This window comes from Lepidochelys kempii, chromosome 14 (genome assembly GCF_965140265.1).
Source record: "Lepidochelys kempii isolate rLepKem1 chromosome 14, rLepKem1.hap2, whole genome shotgun sequence".
NCBI classification, from domain to species: Eukaryota; Metazoa; Chordata; order Testudines; family Cheloniidae; genus Lepidochelys; species Lepidochelys kempii.
Window position 1 is genome coordinate 3326472 of NC_133269.1, and position 13757 is coordinate 3340228.

General features: G+C 54.4%; 2 protein-coding genes across 4 annotated transcripts in view; one reads left to right on the forward strand and one right to left on the reverse strand.

The window, feature by feature from the left end:
• Positions 1–2183, reverse strand: part of NPLOC4 (NPL4 homolog, ubiquitin recognition factor) — a 42233-nt gene extending 40050 nt beyond the window's left edge. The window contains exon 1 of the mRNA XM_073312048.1: positions 2037–2183. Coding sequence (XP_073168149.1) covers positions 2037–2051 — 15 coding nt within the window. The 5' untranslated portion in view covers positions 2052–2183. The remainder of the gene's footprint in view (positions 1–2036) is intronic.
• TSPAN10 (tetraspanin 10) lies at positions 1735–13337 on the forward strand. 3 transcript variants are annotated; one of them, XM_073312051.1, is made up of 4 exons: positions 1735–1833; positions 6264–6642; positions 10673–11277; positions 12341–13337. In XM_073312051.1, exons 2-4 carry the CDS (start codon positions 6394–6396, stop codon positions 12663–12665), a joined length of 1179 nt encoding a protein of 392 aa, XP_073168152.1. In that variant the 5' UTR covers positions 1735–1833; positions 6264–6393; the 3' UTR covers positions 12666–13337. The 3 variants fall into 3 exon arrangements, with proteins under 3 accessions (XP_073168152.1, XP_073168150.1, XP_073168151.1); XM_073312049.1 differs by having other exon boundaries at positions 6380–6642; XM_073312050.1 differs by lacking the exon at positions 1735–1833 and adding an exon at positions 2028–2198 and having other exon boundaries at positions 6380–6642.
• The last annotated feature ends 420 nt before the right edge of the window (positions 13338–13757 follow it).

Genomic DNA, 13757 nt, shown 5'->3' on the forward strand with positions numbered 1-13757 from the left:
AGCTGTGTATCTTACTTTGGTGCGTTCAGTTCAGGACAGTGTTTCAAACAAGATCTCCCGCATCAATGTCACAGTAACTAACATGAAGTGTTGGGGCGAGAAAAAGGAATACTTTGCCATAACTCAGTTAAAAAAAAAAGATGTTTTCTGCTGCTCAGGTGAGCCAAGAAAATGCTAAAAGGAAGGCAATATCTGTAACATCCAGATGTTGAGAGGAAGACAGCTGCCAGTTGCTGCCTCACCAAAGATGCCCCCAAGAACACACACACGAGGCCTAATAGGATCTATTTCCTGGATGATGTCACTGTTGGCCAAAGTCTTGCCTACAAGAGTAGTGTAGATGCTTGTGATTTGGGAAGTCAATGGATACGCTCTGTTTTCAACAGCAGGGCTTGCCTGGAGGCTTTAGAAAAAAACATTAAATACAAACCCTGTTTTGTTGCAAGGTTCCAGAATTTTTCCAAACATTTTCAAAAACTTTTTTGTTTTGTCAGTTTCTATACCCAGGTCTCTCTCCATTGGCAAGAGGATAACTAACAGGGAAGAACACACTAGAGGACAAGGACAGACTGGGCATCCGCATGCAACAAACGAGATCAATTGATTTAGCAACCTAACAACTGGCAAATTACAGGCCTATAGAGATAAACCTTTACAAAGAGTAAAGGAACTGTGTTTATATGCAGTTCCAGTTAAACCAGTTTCTAGCATGGATGATCAACTCATGCGGATGAAGCCAAACTGCATTTGAAAAACAGCATTCTAGCCTAAATTTTGGCTAAAGCCAGAAGGTGGCTTTCAAACAGAGTTTTAACTTGGTTCTGCCCCCATCCAAAGGGGTCTCTGACTTGGGGAATTCTCCCACTGCCACTCCTAGACATCAGTATTTTCATCTCAATGTCATCTAGACCTGCATTAGACAACAGGGTGGTAAACATGCTGGCAGCTGGTCCAATATGAGTACTCCCAACACGGCTAGAATCAGTGCTGCAGTACTGGTGGGAGTGTTTTAAGAAAACGTTCAGAGTACACAAGGGTTTAGGCACTGTCCACACTGGAATCACAACTGTGCTTTGAACAACCTTTGCACATGGTTGTCCATAGCAGTTTCCCTCACTAGTGCAGATACAGACTATGACATAACATGTCTGTTGTTTATGCCGGACGGAGACCTAGTGGGGGAAAGAGGGAGGTTACATTTAGTGTGATTTTTAATAAGCCTATCAAGCGCTCCAGGCACACAAGCAAGCCATTTCATGGGAAGAGGTATTTTAATGTTCCCAGTGGATATAGTCCTTCTCCCCCAGCCCAATGGAACCAACCCTTTAATCCCCCCCCCCCAACGTCTCCATCTCAATCCCCAGCCCAAAACGTAAAAGCCTGGGGGGGGGAGAGGGGCAGAGGGGGGCGCGGAGAAGCCTTCAAATGGGCCCTAAAGGTGAAAAACGTTGTTAGGGTCTGCCAGAGCCAGGCTTGAGGAAAACGGGAAGATGGTGAGAACCCCGGCTTGACAAAGCCCCGGCTGGGATGCTTGAGCTGGGGCTGGTCCTGCTGCGAGCAGGGGGTGGGACGAGATGGCTCCTGAGGTCCCCCCCAGCCCTGAGAGTCTGTGATTCGAACAACGCCAAGACCGCTCTGGAGGGAGGGGGGGGAGTCGCCCTCTCGCTGGGGGGGGGGAGTCGCCCTCTCGCTGGGGGGGGGGGGGGGGGAGTCGCCCCTTGGGAAGGCGTGAGGGTCTCGCGCGGCCGCCTGGGCGGGGGAGCAGCAGCTGGGCTGACTCCAGCCCCCTTGCCCAGGGCGGGGGGCTGGTCCCGGGGTCGGCAGCTGTTTCCGGTGGGATATTTGGTGCGGGCCCGGCGGGGTTCCCCGCTCCCCGGTTCGGTGCGGGCCGCGGGGCCGGTTCGGGGGCCCTGCCCGGCGGGGAGCGGGGGGTTCCCGGGGAAGGGCCCCGCCCGGCTGCCCCGGGGCCCGCCCCAGCCGCTGGGGTCTCGGGGCCCCGGCCGACCTGCTGCGTCACCCACCCGGCCCCGACTCACGATCGTCTCCGCCATGGCGCTGGCGGCCCCGCCCGGCCTCGCCCGCCTGCTCCCGGGGCCGGTTCCCGAGCGGCCGCCTCGTCCCCCGGCTCCGGCCTCCAGCGCCCCCGCTCCGCGCGCGCCGGCGTCAGCGGCCCCGCGCCCGCCAACCCCGACAACAAGGTTCCGGGCAGGAACGTTCCCGGCTCCCGGCTCCCTGCGGGGGGCCGCGACCCACCCACAGATCCTCCCCCATCGCCCCCTAGTCCCGCCCCATAGGCCCTCCGGGTACCCCCCAGAACCCCTTCCCAAGTATCCCACAGGACCCCCCCGGTCCGCCCCATAACCCCTCCGGGTACCCCCCAGAACCCTTCCGGTCCCGCCCCATAGTCCCTCCCCGGTACCCCCCAGAACCCGCCCGGTCCCACCCCATAGCCCGTCCCGGGTACTCCACAGAACCCCCCGGTCCGCCCCATAACCCCTCCGGGTACCCCCCAGAACCCACGCGGTCCCACCCCATAGCCCGTCCCGGGTACTCCACAGGACCCCCCCGGTCCGCCCCATAGTCCCTCCCCGGGTACCCCACAGAACCCGCCCGGTCCCACCCCATAGCCCATCCCGGGTACTCCACAGGACCCCCCCGGTCCGCCCCATAACCCCTCCGGGTACCCCCCAGAACCCTTCCGGTCCCGCCCCATAGTCCCTCCACGGTACCCCCCAGAACCCACCCAATCCCACCCCATAGCCCGTCCCGGGTACTCCACAGGACCCCCCCGGTCCGCCCCATAACCCCTCCGGGTACCCCCCAGAACCCACCCAATCCCACCCCATAGCCCGTCCCAGGTACTCCACAGAACCCCCCGGTCCTGCCCCATAGGCCCTCCGGGTACCCCCCCGCACCCCTTCATAACCCCTTCCCAAGTATCCCACAGAACCCTCCCCAGTCCCGCCCCATAACCCCTCCGGGTACCCCCCAGAACCCTTCCGGTCCCGCCCCATAGTCCCTCCCCGGGTACCCCACAGAACCCGCCCGGTCCCACCCCATAGCCCGTCCCGGGTACCCCACAGAACCTTCCCCAGTCCCACCCTATAACCCCTCCGGGTACCCCCCAGAACCCTTCTGGTCCCGCCCCATAGCCCCTCCCCGAATACCCCACAGAACCCCCCAGTTCTGCCCCATAACCCCTCCGGGTACCCCCCAGAACCCTCCCCAGTCCCGCCCCATAACCCCTCCGGGTACCCCCCAGAACACCCCCTGGTCCTGCCCCAGAACCCCTCCCTGGGTACCCCACAGAATCCCCCCAGTCTCACCCATAACCCCTCCGGGTACCCCAGAGAACCCCCCGTCATAACCCCTCCCCGGGTACCCCACAGAACCCCCCAGTCTGTCCCATAACCCCTCCTTGGGTACCCCACAGAACCCCCCTGGTCCCGCCCCATAATTCCTCCCTGGGTACTCCACAGAATCTCCCCCGGGTCCGTCCCATAACTTCTCTGGGTACCCCACAGAATGCTTTCCTCCCTTCCCCCTGGCAGTCCCTCCCCATCCTCCTATCCCCCATTCACCCAGGCATGATCCTAGTGTGAAGGGTTCAGTTCTGACTGATCCTGTGGCTGAGGGCAAAGCCAGGCCCAAGGCAGGAGGCAGCCAGCCAGACTTCGGGGGTTCTCTCAAATGGTTATTTGACACTGAACAGATCTGGGGCAGGCCCTGTTCATGCTGCAAAGGAGATGATTCTTTAGCTCTTCGGACCCACTGGTGTCTGCAGTACTGATTATTACCCTGATGTAAAATACAGAATACTTTATGAGATGCCAAGGCAAATGGCTGTCAGAGCCCCAGCAATTAATTAGTCTTGCAGGCACAAATGATCCCCACCCAGCAGCCAAAAAAACAAATCGTAGACGAATAATGAATTAAATCAGGCAGGCAATAAATCAGAACAGCAAGACAGTCCCCTCTGTGCCCTCCATCCCCCCGGAATATACCCTCCACCTTTCCCCTAAGCCCTTTTGCAGCCTGTCCAGCAGCCATCAAGTTTGGGCTAGTTCAGGTCACATATGTTTCAAAAAGGCATGTTCCTTGACAAAGAGGAACTCTGGGGTGAGGCGGGTCATGGTATGTAGGGGAACAGCCCTGGTGAACTCTCGGGCCTTTCAGTTACTGTAGACAGATCTGGGTGAGAGGTGGTTACTGAAATATTTAGGGCCTGGAATACCAAGGGCTTTGTATTCTCACACCTAGGCCCTGAGCTGTGTCCTTTAGCATGACAGAAGTCAGCGCAGATCCCAGAGGGGTAACTAACTCCCTGCCTTCTATTTGAAGAAGCAACCGTCTGCCACAAATTGCAGTCTGGCTACATTTCAAGAGAAGCCCAGTTACCCATGTCAGTAATTCACATTAATGAAGCAGGAGCTTGCCATTCTTCTCGAGTCCGTCCTGCAGGATGAAATCACTTGTGCCACAAAATCAGCTAGTAATGAGACCAAGTCATGATGCTATGTCACTACTGCATTCCAGTGCTCTTCATAACCTCTGGCTTCTTTCATCCCCCTGCAAGCGCATGAGAAGTGGGGCTGTGCCATAAATATGAGGATGGGTGGGGAGCTTGTTGAGAATTATCCCTGCTTCTGACCCCTAGTGGTGCTGATGGGGCAGCCCAGCAGTGTCCTGGCTCAGCAAAGCGGTCACCACTTCTGAGTCTGGGTCCTGGACCGGAGGGGCCCTGGGCCGGCCCGCTGCAAACTGTCATTCTCAGCTCTGGATGGGGAGCAGGTGAAAAGCAGGGAGGATGTCAGTCATCACCTCCCTCTCCAGGGACCTCCAGTAGCGATCCGCTGAAGGGACTGAAGTGTTCATTCAGCACCCGTCAATTCTCCTGTTAGCATGTGCACAAAGGGGCCTGCTGGAAGAGAGCAGGAATTGCGTATAATAAGGGGCAATCCAGGATTGTTCTACAGGACTGGGCCAGGTTAGATACAGGGTAACATTTTCAAAGGTGTCCACATGACTTGGGAACCTCACTCCCAGTCTGAAAAGGGAGTTAGCCCATGTCTACACAACAGCTGCGACAGCTACACCTACGACGCTGCTGCGTGCCATAGTCTAGATGTTCCTACTTCAGTGGAAGGGGGGTTTCTTTCTATGTAGGTAACAGACCACTTCAAGAGGTGGTAGCTAGGCCAGTGGAAGAATCCTTCCTTCAACCTAGCTGCATCTACGCCGGGGCTAGGTTGACCTAACTATGGCACTCAAGGAGTGAAATTTCCTTTTACAGCCCTGAGCCATGTAGCTAAGTTGATGTAATTTTTAACAGACCAGGCCTAAGTGCCATTGACTTGCAATAAGCTCTAAGTCACTTGGAAATGGGACTAAGGCCAGGTCTAGACTACTGCGTGGGGCAGGGCGGGGCAGGGCAGAGATGTGATCCCTGACTGACAGAGCTGGGCTGGCAAAAGCCTCTTATGTAGGCACGGTTGTAGTGGCAAAACTGCACTTTCAGCAGTAGCGTTTGTGTTGCTGGGAGCCTGGAACATGCAGCTTGGTGGCTGTAAAGCAGCACGCAGAGGAGGACCGTGCTGCTGCAGGTACAGCTACCCTGGCAAATCATTCCTAAGGGAGATCTGGCTTTAGGCTCCTATGTCACTTTCAGGCACCTTTGAAAATTTGACCCTAAGGCTGGGATTTTTAAAGGCGTCTAAGGGAATGAGGTGCCTAAATTAACTTCAATGAGAGTTGGGTGCCCAACTGCTCTTTGTGCCTTTGAAAATCTCCTTATAAGTCATTTTGGAAATTTGATGGAGGCTCCTAAGTCACATAGGCTCATGTCCTTCATGGTATTTAGGGGGCCAAGGCCCACTGATTTCCTTAGGTGTTTTCGAAAATGTTACCGATGGCCGCTAAAGAAATGCAAAGCACCTTCTTTCACAGGGCCAAATGGATGAAAGTGACAGCAGTCAGAGCAGGGGTCAGCTCTCAGCCTGCTTCTATCCCTTGAGGATAGTTAATTTGACATCACTGCATACCTGCAACTGCTTCAGGTAAACCCCAGGCTGGAGTAATAAAGCTCTGATTGCCTCCAGGGGAAGGACACAGCTAGAGAAAGGACATTACAAAATAATAAAATAAACTACAATCAGCCAAATGACAACAAGGAAGGATGTTGTGGGGGATCTCCCGAGAACCTTGTTCTTAGTAATTACCCGCCAGTTACAGCCTTAACATGGTCGCTTTGTTTCTTTTTGCAGCCATTTAACCAAATAACCTTGAAGTATGCACAGCTATATGGCAAGACAGCTTGTTAGAAGCTCAAGAACTGGTATACTCAGGGCACACAAGTCAGCATGGGCCTCTTTAATTGCAGGGGCTACTTAAGCCATGAAATGTGACTTCTCACATGATAGGAGCCTGACTGAAGTGCCTGCCCAGCCCCGAGCTCTGACTACGCCTTGCTTGTGGATCCTTCTGCCTGCTAAAGCAGGGGACGCCTGCAGCAAGATGACATCTGGACCTGGCCTGGCAAGCACAGGAGGGAAGCTCTTCAGGCTTGTCGCCCCCTTTGTTGCACGGTTTTCCTTCAGGAAGGTGAAGGTGGAAGAAGATGAGAGGAGCCCGTTGTTACCAGAGGTAAACCCTGGGTTTGGGTTACATGCTGGCTTTGTGCTTCTCTTTGGAGTATGTGGGGTCATGCTCTGAGACTCAGCTTAACTTCAAACCCGGAACTGATTTCAGGGGTCTTAGGAGCTCCTGTAAATAAAAGACTCCAGTGTTCTTCTTGGGGGGTTGGAAGGGGAGACAAAATCCTAAGCTCTGTTCTGTGTCAGGGAGGGGCACATCTGGAGCATCTCCACTGAAGTCAAGAGCCACTCCTGACTTGTGCTGATGAGCCGGATTCTTGCCCTGGCTTAAATCTCTAAGGTTACAACGTGTTCCCAAAGTCATTCACTCCCTCCCCCACTCCGCCCCCCAGTTCTGCTCTCCATCTGCTGTGTGTTTCCCTTCCTGTGCTTGCCACTAACGCTAATCATGTCTGGCATCAGGCTGAGCAAACTAAAGTGGACCTAGAGGCCTTGTTTGCCATGTGGCGTCATGAGGCTAGGTTCAGATTTCTGTCTCCAGCACCTGGGCTGGGCCTGGGATGGAATCAGCAAGCCTACCCCCTCTTCTGGTGGCGGCAAAGGGTTCCTCCTCCCAACATCTGTCCCTCACTCAAACCCTTCCGCTAGGCTTCCCAGTGAGTTGTCATGACACAGAGGCCCATTGGTGGTTCACTACTCTGTCAGCAAGTCCTACCAGGCCTGACAAACTCGCCATACCTAACACTCTGCTGTCATGGTGCTTACCCAAACAGTGATGTAAGGTATCAAAGGCAAGCTGATGGCACGCCGGTCAATAGCATCATAGTGAATTGTCTGTACTGACACTGTACAGGGAATGGTGTATCTGTACGGAAATAATGTTTTCAAGTCTGGAACAAGGCAGAGTGGACAAACAGCTGTTCTGCCAGGCAAAGGAAGCACCATTTGCATATTAAGTCAGGTTGGGAGAGGCTGTGAAACCGACATGGCAGAGCAGACTGGAGAGTGAACGCCAGGGGCCATCCTGACCGTGGGAGCAAAGACAAGAAACATTGGGCTATATAGGGAGATGCAAAGGAACATTTTGTTCTCCATTTGCTGGGGAAACCCTTGGAGGGCCTGGGGAAATCAGAGCAGCCTGGATCCTGGTCTGACTGAAAACTGGCAGCTCAGTCCAAGAAGGAATCCTGGGAAGAAGCCTCCCTGGACTGACTCAGAAAGGGAACCACTAATCAGTTTAAAGAACAGGAGGACTTGTGGCACCTTAGAAACTAACATTCATTTGAGCATAAGCTTTCATGAGCTACAGCTCACTTCATCGGATGCATGCAGTGGAAAATACAGTGGGGAGATTTTATATACACAGAGAACATGAAACAATGGGTGTTACCATACACACTGTAACCAGAGTGATCAGGTAAGGTGAGCTATTACCAGCAGGAGAGAAAAAAGAAAAACAAACAAACCCCAAAACACCTTTTGTAGTGATAATCAAGGTGGGCCATTTCCTGCAGTTGACAAGAACATATGAGGAACAGTGAGGGGGGGGGGAGAGGGGGGAATAGTTTTGCTTTGTGTAATGACACATCCACTCCCAGTCTTTATTCAAGCCTAATGTAATGGTGTCCAGTTTGCAAATTAATTCCAATTCAGCAGTCTCTCGTTGGAGTCTGTTTCTGAAGTTTTTTTGTTGAAGAATTGCAACTTTTAGGTCTGTAATCAAGTGACCAGAGAGACTGAAGTGTTCTCCAACTGGTTTTTGAATGTTATAATTCCTGACATCTGATTTGTGTCCATTTATTCTTTTACGTAAAGACTGTCCGGTTTGGCCAATGTACAAGGCAGAGGGGCATTGCTGGCACATGATGGCATATATCACATTGGTGGATGTGCAGGTGAACGAGCCTCTGATAGTGTGGCTGATGTGGTTAGGCCCTATGATGGTGTCCCCTGACTAGATATGTGGGCACGTAACTGTTCTCTTTCCACTGTCCGGGCCCGACATTCAAGTGACACGGTCACTCTCAGCTCTTTGTTCATAAACACGTATTTGCTTTCACCATAATTAGATTGCTGTGCGATGTTATTACAAAGGCCTGGATCCTTGTAGCCATCCGGCTGTGTGTACGCTGTCTCTTCAGGGACAGCGGCCTTGGTGGTCACTGTGAGTGTCCAGTGCTGGGGCTGGACACTGCAGCGAGAGGCTTCTGAGGCATTCGGGGACTGGGGTATGCTAAGGGCAGAGCTTCCAGGCAGATTGTCTGGGGGGCAAACAGGCTGGGGGGCTGACCCCCAGTTTAGCACTGAGGCAGGGGGGTAACAAGGTGACCCACCATCCTGGCGGCCTGAGGGAGCGTCCCAGAGAAATGTGGGAGCTTGGAAGGGAAGGCCAGAAGGGAACAAAGCAGAGCACTGTATTGCTCTGTCCTATCCCTCTGGGTTTGACTGGGGAAAATAGTATCACACATGTAAGCAATGACTCACTTACGCTGGAGTAAAACCAAAAGATCACAGCAAGGCAAAGCAAAACCACTGTAGACCGTGCCACCCGCAGGCCTCTGGGGCTGTCTACGGCTTCCACTTTGGCTTTTTAAAATGGGCTTTGTATTAACAAACAGGTATAAGGCAGTAACCACCTTGTGCAGCTCCGGGAGAACAACCACTAAAGAAACGCTGCCCTCCATCTGGTAATAGAGCAGTGACTAGAGAACAGGCTACAGGGAACAACCTCTTCTGTTAGCCCTATTGCAGCCCAGTCCTGGCCCGGACCCCGCACAGCCAGGCACTGGGCAAACACCAGCCTCTCTTCGGAGCTCTGAAGCCTCTCTTGCCACAGCTGCTCTTTTTCAGTTCAAGCTCTTTTCCCCTGCACACCCCACAAGTTTCTGCTGCAGCTAAGGAACCTGGCTCCTTGTTCACTCCTGGCAGCGAGGGATCCCTGCTCCTGCTCTCCCAGCTCAAGCAACAGTGGTGAGCCCAGACAGGAGCACTCACAGCTTTGGAGAGAATGGCCAGCTTTGGACACATTTCCTTCTGGGGAACCCTCCCCCCAAACATAAAACTTGCAGGATATTTGTCCCTGGTCCCCTCATCTTTGCTAACTACCCCATACCGGGGCAGCTGATGGCCCTGTGCAGGACGGCCAACGTCAAACGTTCAAAAATCGGCGAGTCAGGCTCACTAAAAACCAGGAGATTGGTTTTAAAGTCAGGAGAGGAAGTAAAAACAATAGCTGTGGGGTTCATTTATTGGCCTTCTGCTCTCTGAGCCTTCGGGTGCCCGGGGGGGGGGGTGTCACACCTGGGAGTTTTCTGCACAGCCACGAGGGCTAGAAACTTACTTTTCCTTTAAAGAATGAAGGCTGGAGTCATCACGTCGCCACTTGACTCCAGGAGCTGGGGCTTTAAGGAAACGATAATTATCATGGCAAAATCCTGAGAGTTGGCAACACTGCAGGTGCGTTGCTGCGCCCTGAGACTCCTCACTCTTCCGACACACAACGCAGTCGGTGTCTGAGAGCTTTGGAGCGAAGCATCAGACCCATTTCACACAGTGTCGTGCACAATGGCTGCAGATTAGCCGAGAAGAGAGGCTGTTCAGGAAGCTGGGTGCTGACTGAATGGGGTGCCAGTTTTGTATGAGAAGGAATTAAATAGCTGAAGATCTAGCTATTGCTCCTATGACGTCATAGCACGTTCATTCTCTCCACTGGCAAATCCAGGTACAGTTTGCAACTCTTCTGTACCCCGTTCTACCACAAAGGGCTTGCCATGCTAATGGAGGCCATTTGAAATGTTCGCTTCCTTAAGCAATAGTTGTGCCGGGGAATCGAGCCTTAACCCAATGCATTAAAATCCTGCTTAAGGCTCATAATGAGGGAGGCTGAAAAAAACAAAAAGTTTTGAGGGATGGGGAAAGCGATAAAGTTTAAGTGCAACAGAGAAAAACTTTAGCCAAGACCAAATCTTGTCCAAGCGCCCCACTGGGACAAAGCTTCCCAGAAGAGAGGACATGCTTGTGCTTTTCTGCTCCTCATTAAGCCAGGAAATGATCTGTTCTCTCTCTCTCCCACCAATCAGACCCGCAAACCGGACAAGCTGCTTTCTTCATCCAACATCCGTGGCCCCCTGTTCTTTCCCACTGGAGACCCAGACGCTGGATTGCCTGAGAAGCACCCAGGAAAATGGGATCTTCTACTGCCCCCCGGCCACAACCTGGATTCCTGCAGCTATTGCATTAAGTACCTGACCTTCCTCTGGAACCTCTTGTTCTCTGTGCTGGGTTTGCTGATCTTGGCCTTTGGGATCTGGGGGCTCCTGGACAAGGAGTCCCTGGTAAGTGAGCGTATAGCCCACCTAGGCTCTGACCCCATGCTCTTCTTTGTCCTGGTTGGTTTGGCTGTCAGCACCATCTCTCTGGCAGGCTGCATGGGAACGCTTTATGAAAACACCTGCCTGCTGAAGTTCTTTATTGGGGGAGTCATCACTTTTGTCATCTTGGAGATTCTAGGTGGGCTCGTACTGTATTCTCTGAGACAACAGATCAAGGGTTCCCTGCAGAACACCATGCTGGTGGCTGTCCTAAGGTACCAGGATGACCCAGATCTGAGATTCATCATGGACGAAATTCAGATGGGCTTGCAATGCTGTGGCGTGGAGTCCTACCAGGACTGGAAAATGAACGTGTGAGTACAAAGGTTTGGGCTACAGCCACATTGTCTGGCTCACTTGGGAGGCAGTGGAAAATCTCGGCTTTGGGCAGTCCATTTATCCAGCCTAGCAAAGCACTGTGGCATTCCTAGTCCAAATTCTCTTTGCAAGCAGGAGAGCCAGCAGTGACTGGCTCAGCTCCTGGCTACAAGCTCATGCTGCAGCTGTCTGTGCAGCTTCCTAGCATGTCAGGCTGAGTGCTCGCAAGGGGCGTGGTACAGCCATATGCCTTCAGCCTCGCTTATGCTGCATCTTGTGGAGGCTCCTTGCAAAGCTCATGGAAATTTACCAGCCAAGGCACAATCTGTGCCCCCTCCTTTCTGTATTGTGATCTGACTTGCTGAGTGCGAGTATAGATCTCCACAAGGTATTTGTAAAGCACTTGTGGGCCTGGCCTCCATAGGGCGGCTCTCCGTGTGGACTGAGAGCCGGGGGGTGGATAGACACTGTCAGAGCTGTTGTTCTCACACGAGGAGTGAGCTGATGAGATTGGGCTATGGGAAGATGCTGGTCTACAGTGCTGGAGCCCCAAACTTCTCCACTTTCGCCTGCAAGGGAGGCTCTTTGCTTTGCTTTTTCTTCTTACAACAAGCTGATGAAACTCCAGGGCAGGGCAGGGAATCCCCGGTGCAAGCTCAAGGCTCTGGGCCTGCCCTCTATTGCTTGGCTGGCCGGTGTGTTTGTGTATGGTGGGGAGCCTTTATCTCCTGGTGGGAGTGGGGGTGGGCTGAGGAAATGACACCATTAAACCAACCCGAGACAGGTGCTGGCAGGTAACATTCCCGTTCAGGTTCCAACCACCAGCCCCAGACCTGTGCTCCGATTCGAGCCTCGTGCAGCATGGCCCACTCAGCAGAGGGGTCTCAGACTAGAACCACTGCAGCCTTTCCTGGCCATGGGAGATGGACCCCAAAGCTGCAGCTCAGGATTCTCTGCTCGTAGTGAGCCATGCCAGTTCCTGCAGTGGTGAGCACACAAGCACTTGGGTCCTCGAGTCACCCCCAGAGAGACTGACGGATTCTCCTTGTTCACCTGCAGGTATTTTAACTGCAGCTCCCCAGGTGTGCAAGCCTGCGGCGTTCCCGCTTCCTGCTGTCTGAATCCCCTGGAGAACGGCACCATCACAAACTCCCAGTGTGGCTTCGGAGCCCTCGGCATGGAGGAGGTTGCAGCTCAAAGTATCATCTCCCTCGGCGGCTGCGTGCCCCAGCTGAGTCGGTGGCTTCACGGCCATGGGGGGGTGCTGAGCGCCTACTTTGTGTTTCTGATCCTGGTTGAAGTGGGAGGCTTATTATTGGCAACCAAGTTACTGGCAGACCTGGCATTTGTCGGAGCGCTAGGGCAGCAGCCCAGGGCTTGGTGACTCACCGCACGTGGCTGGAGGTCAGGGTTGGATCCTGGGGCGGAGCCTCGGGCCCAGAACCGCTCTCCAGCATGGCAAGATGGACGGTCTGGGCCCACTGCTGAGCTCAGGTTCTCCGAGGCCTCGCTGCGTGGGAAAGGTTGTTTAGTATAAGCTCCTGTGTGAACCGAAGCCTGGCTGGTTGTCTCGGTGTAACCCCCTTGGTGGACACACGGATTGCAGTGTGAAACGGCACCATCATTCCAGCTTGTGTCGCGTGAAAAGGGGGTGGACCTAAGCCAAGAAAAGCCCCTCGTGCACTGGCAGAAGGGCCGCTGTGGGGAGAGGGTTTAGTTCTGGGACTAGTCTGGCAGAGGCAGGGAACTCCACTGGCCCCACTGAGCCTGCTTCAGCGGCTCCCTGGGCTGCAGGAGGTGGGAGCGGAGCCCTCCGTGCCTGGCTGCAGCAGTAGGGTGTGCGCAGGAGAAAGAGCCCAGCGGCACCACCCCTGCCAGGAGACCCTCTCTCAGCGGCTCTGACCTCAGTCACGGAGGGGGAACTCCAGGCGAGTGCAAGGCTTCCTATGCCACCCCGTCTCCAGCCCTGGGTGCAAATGCTGCTGCTGCCTCCCATCTCCTGCTTGCTGCGGGGAGGCCTTACGCCTGCCCAGCTGGGGCTGGAAAGCTTTGTAGTTACCTGGCAAATAAATGTCTGCCTGTACCGTGGCTGTAGCTGTGCGTGGCTATGGAGGAGGGGAGTGACTGGGAAGGGCCGCCCCTGGCAGGGAGATACCACGCAGGGCAGACAGGGCGAGTGAGCCCACGAGGAGCGACAATCGCCGCGTCCCACGGCTCCGCTTTTAGAAACCGCAGCCTTGCCGGTCTAGGCCGGACGTGCCCAGCGGCGGCCATCTCGCTTCCCCTTAAGCCCACTCCTGGCTGTGGGAAGTGAACGGCCAGTTTGCCCCACCCTCACCAGGGGTGGGGGGGTTAAAGGCCCAATCCAACAGCTCCCTCCGCTGTCTGCGCCGGGCCTCAGCCAGGCCTTGCAATGAGATGCAGCCTGCAGAATAGAGCCTTGGTCCTGCTTGTCTGTGCAGGGATTACCCTTGAA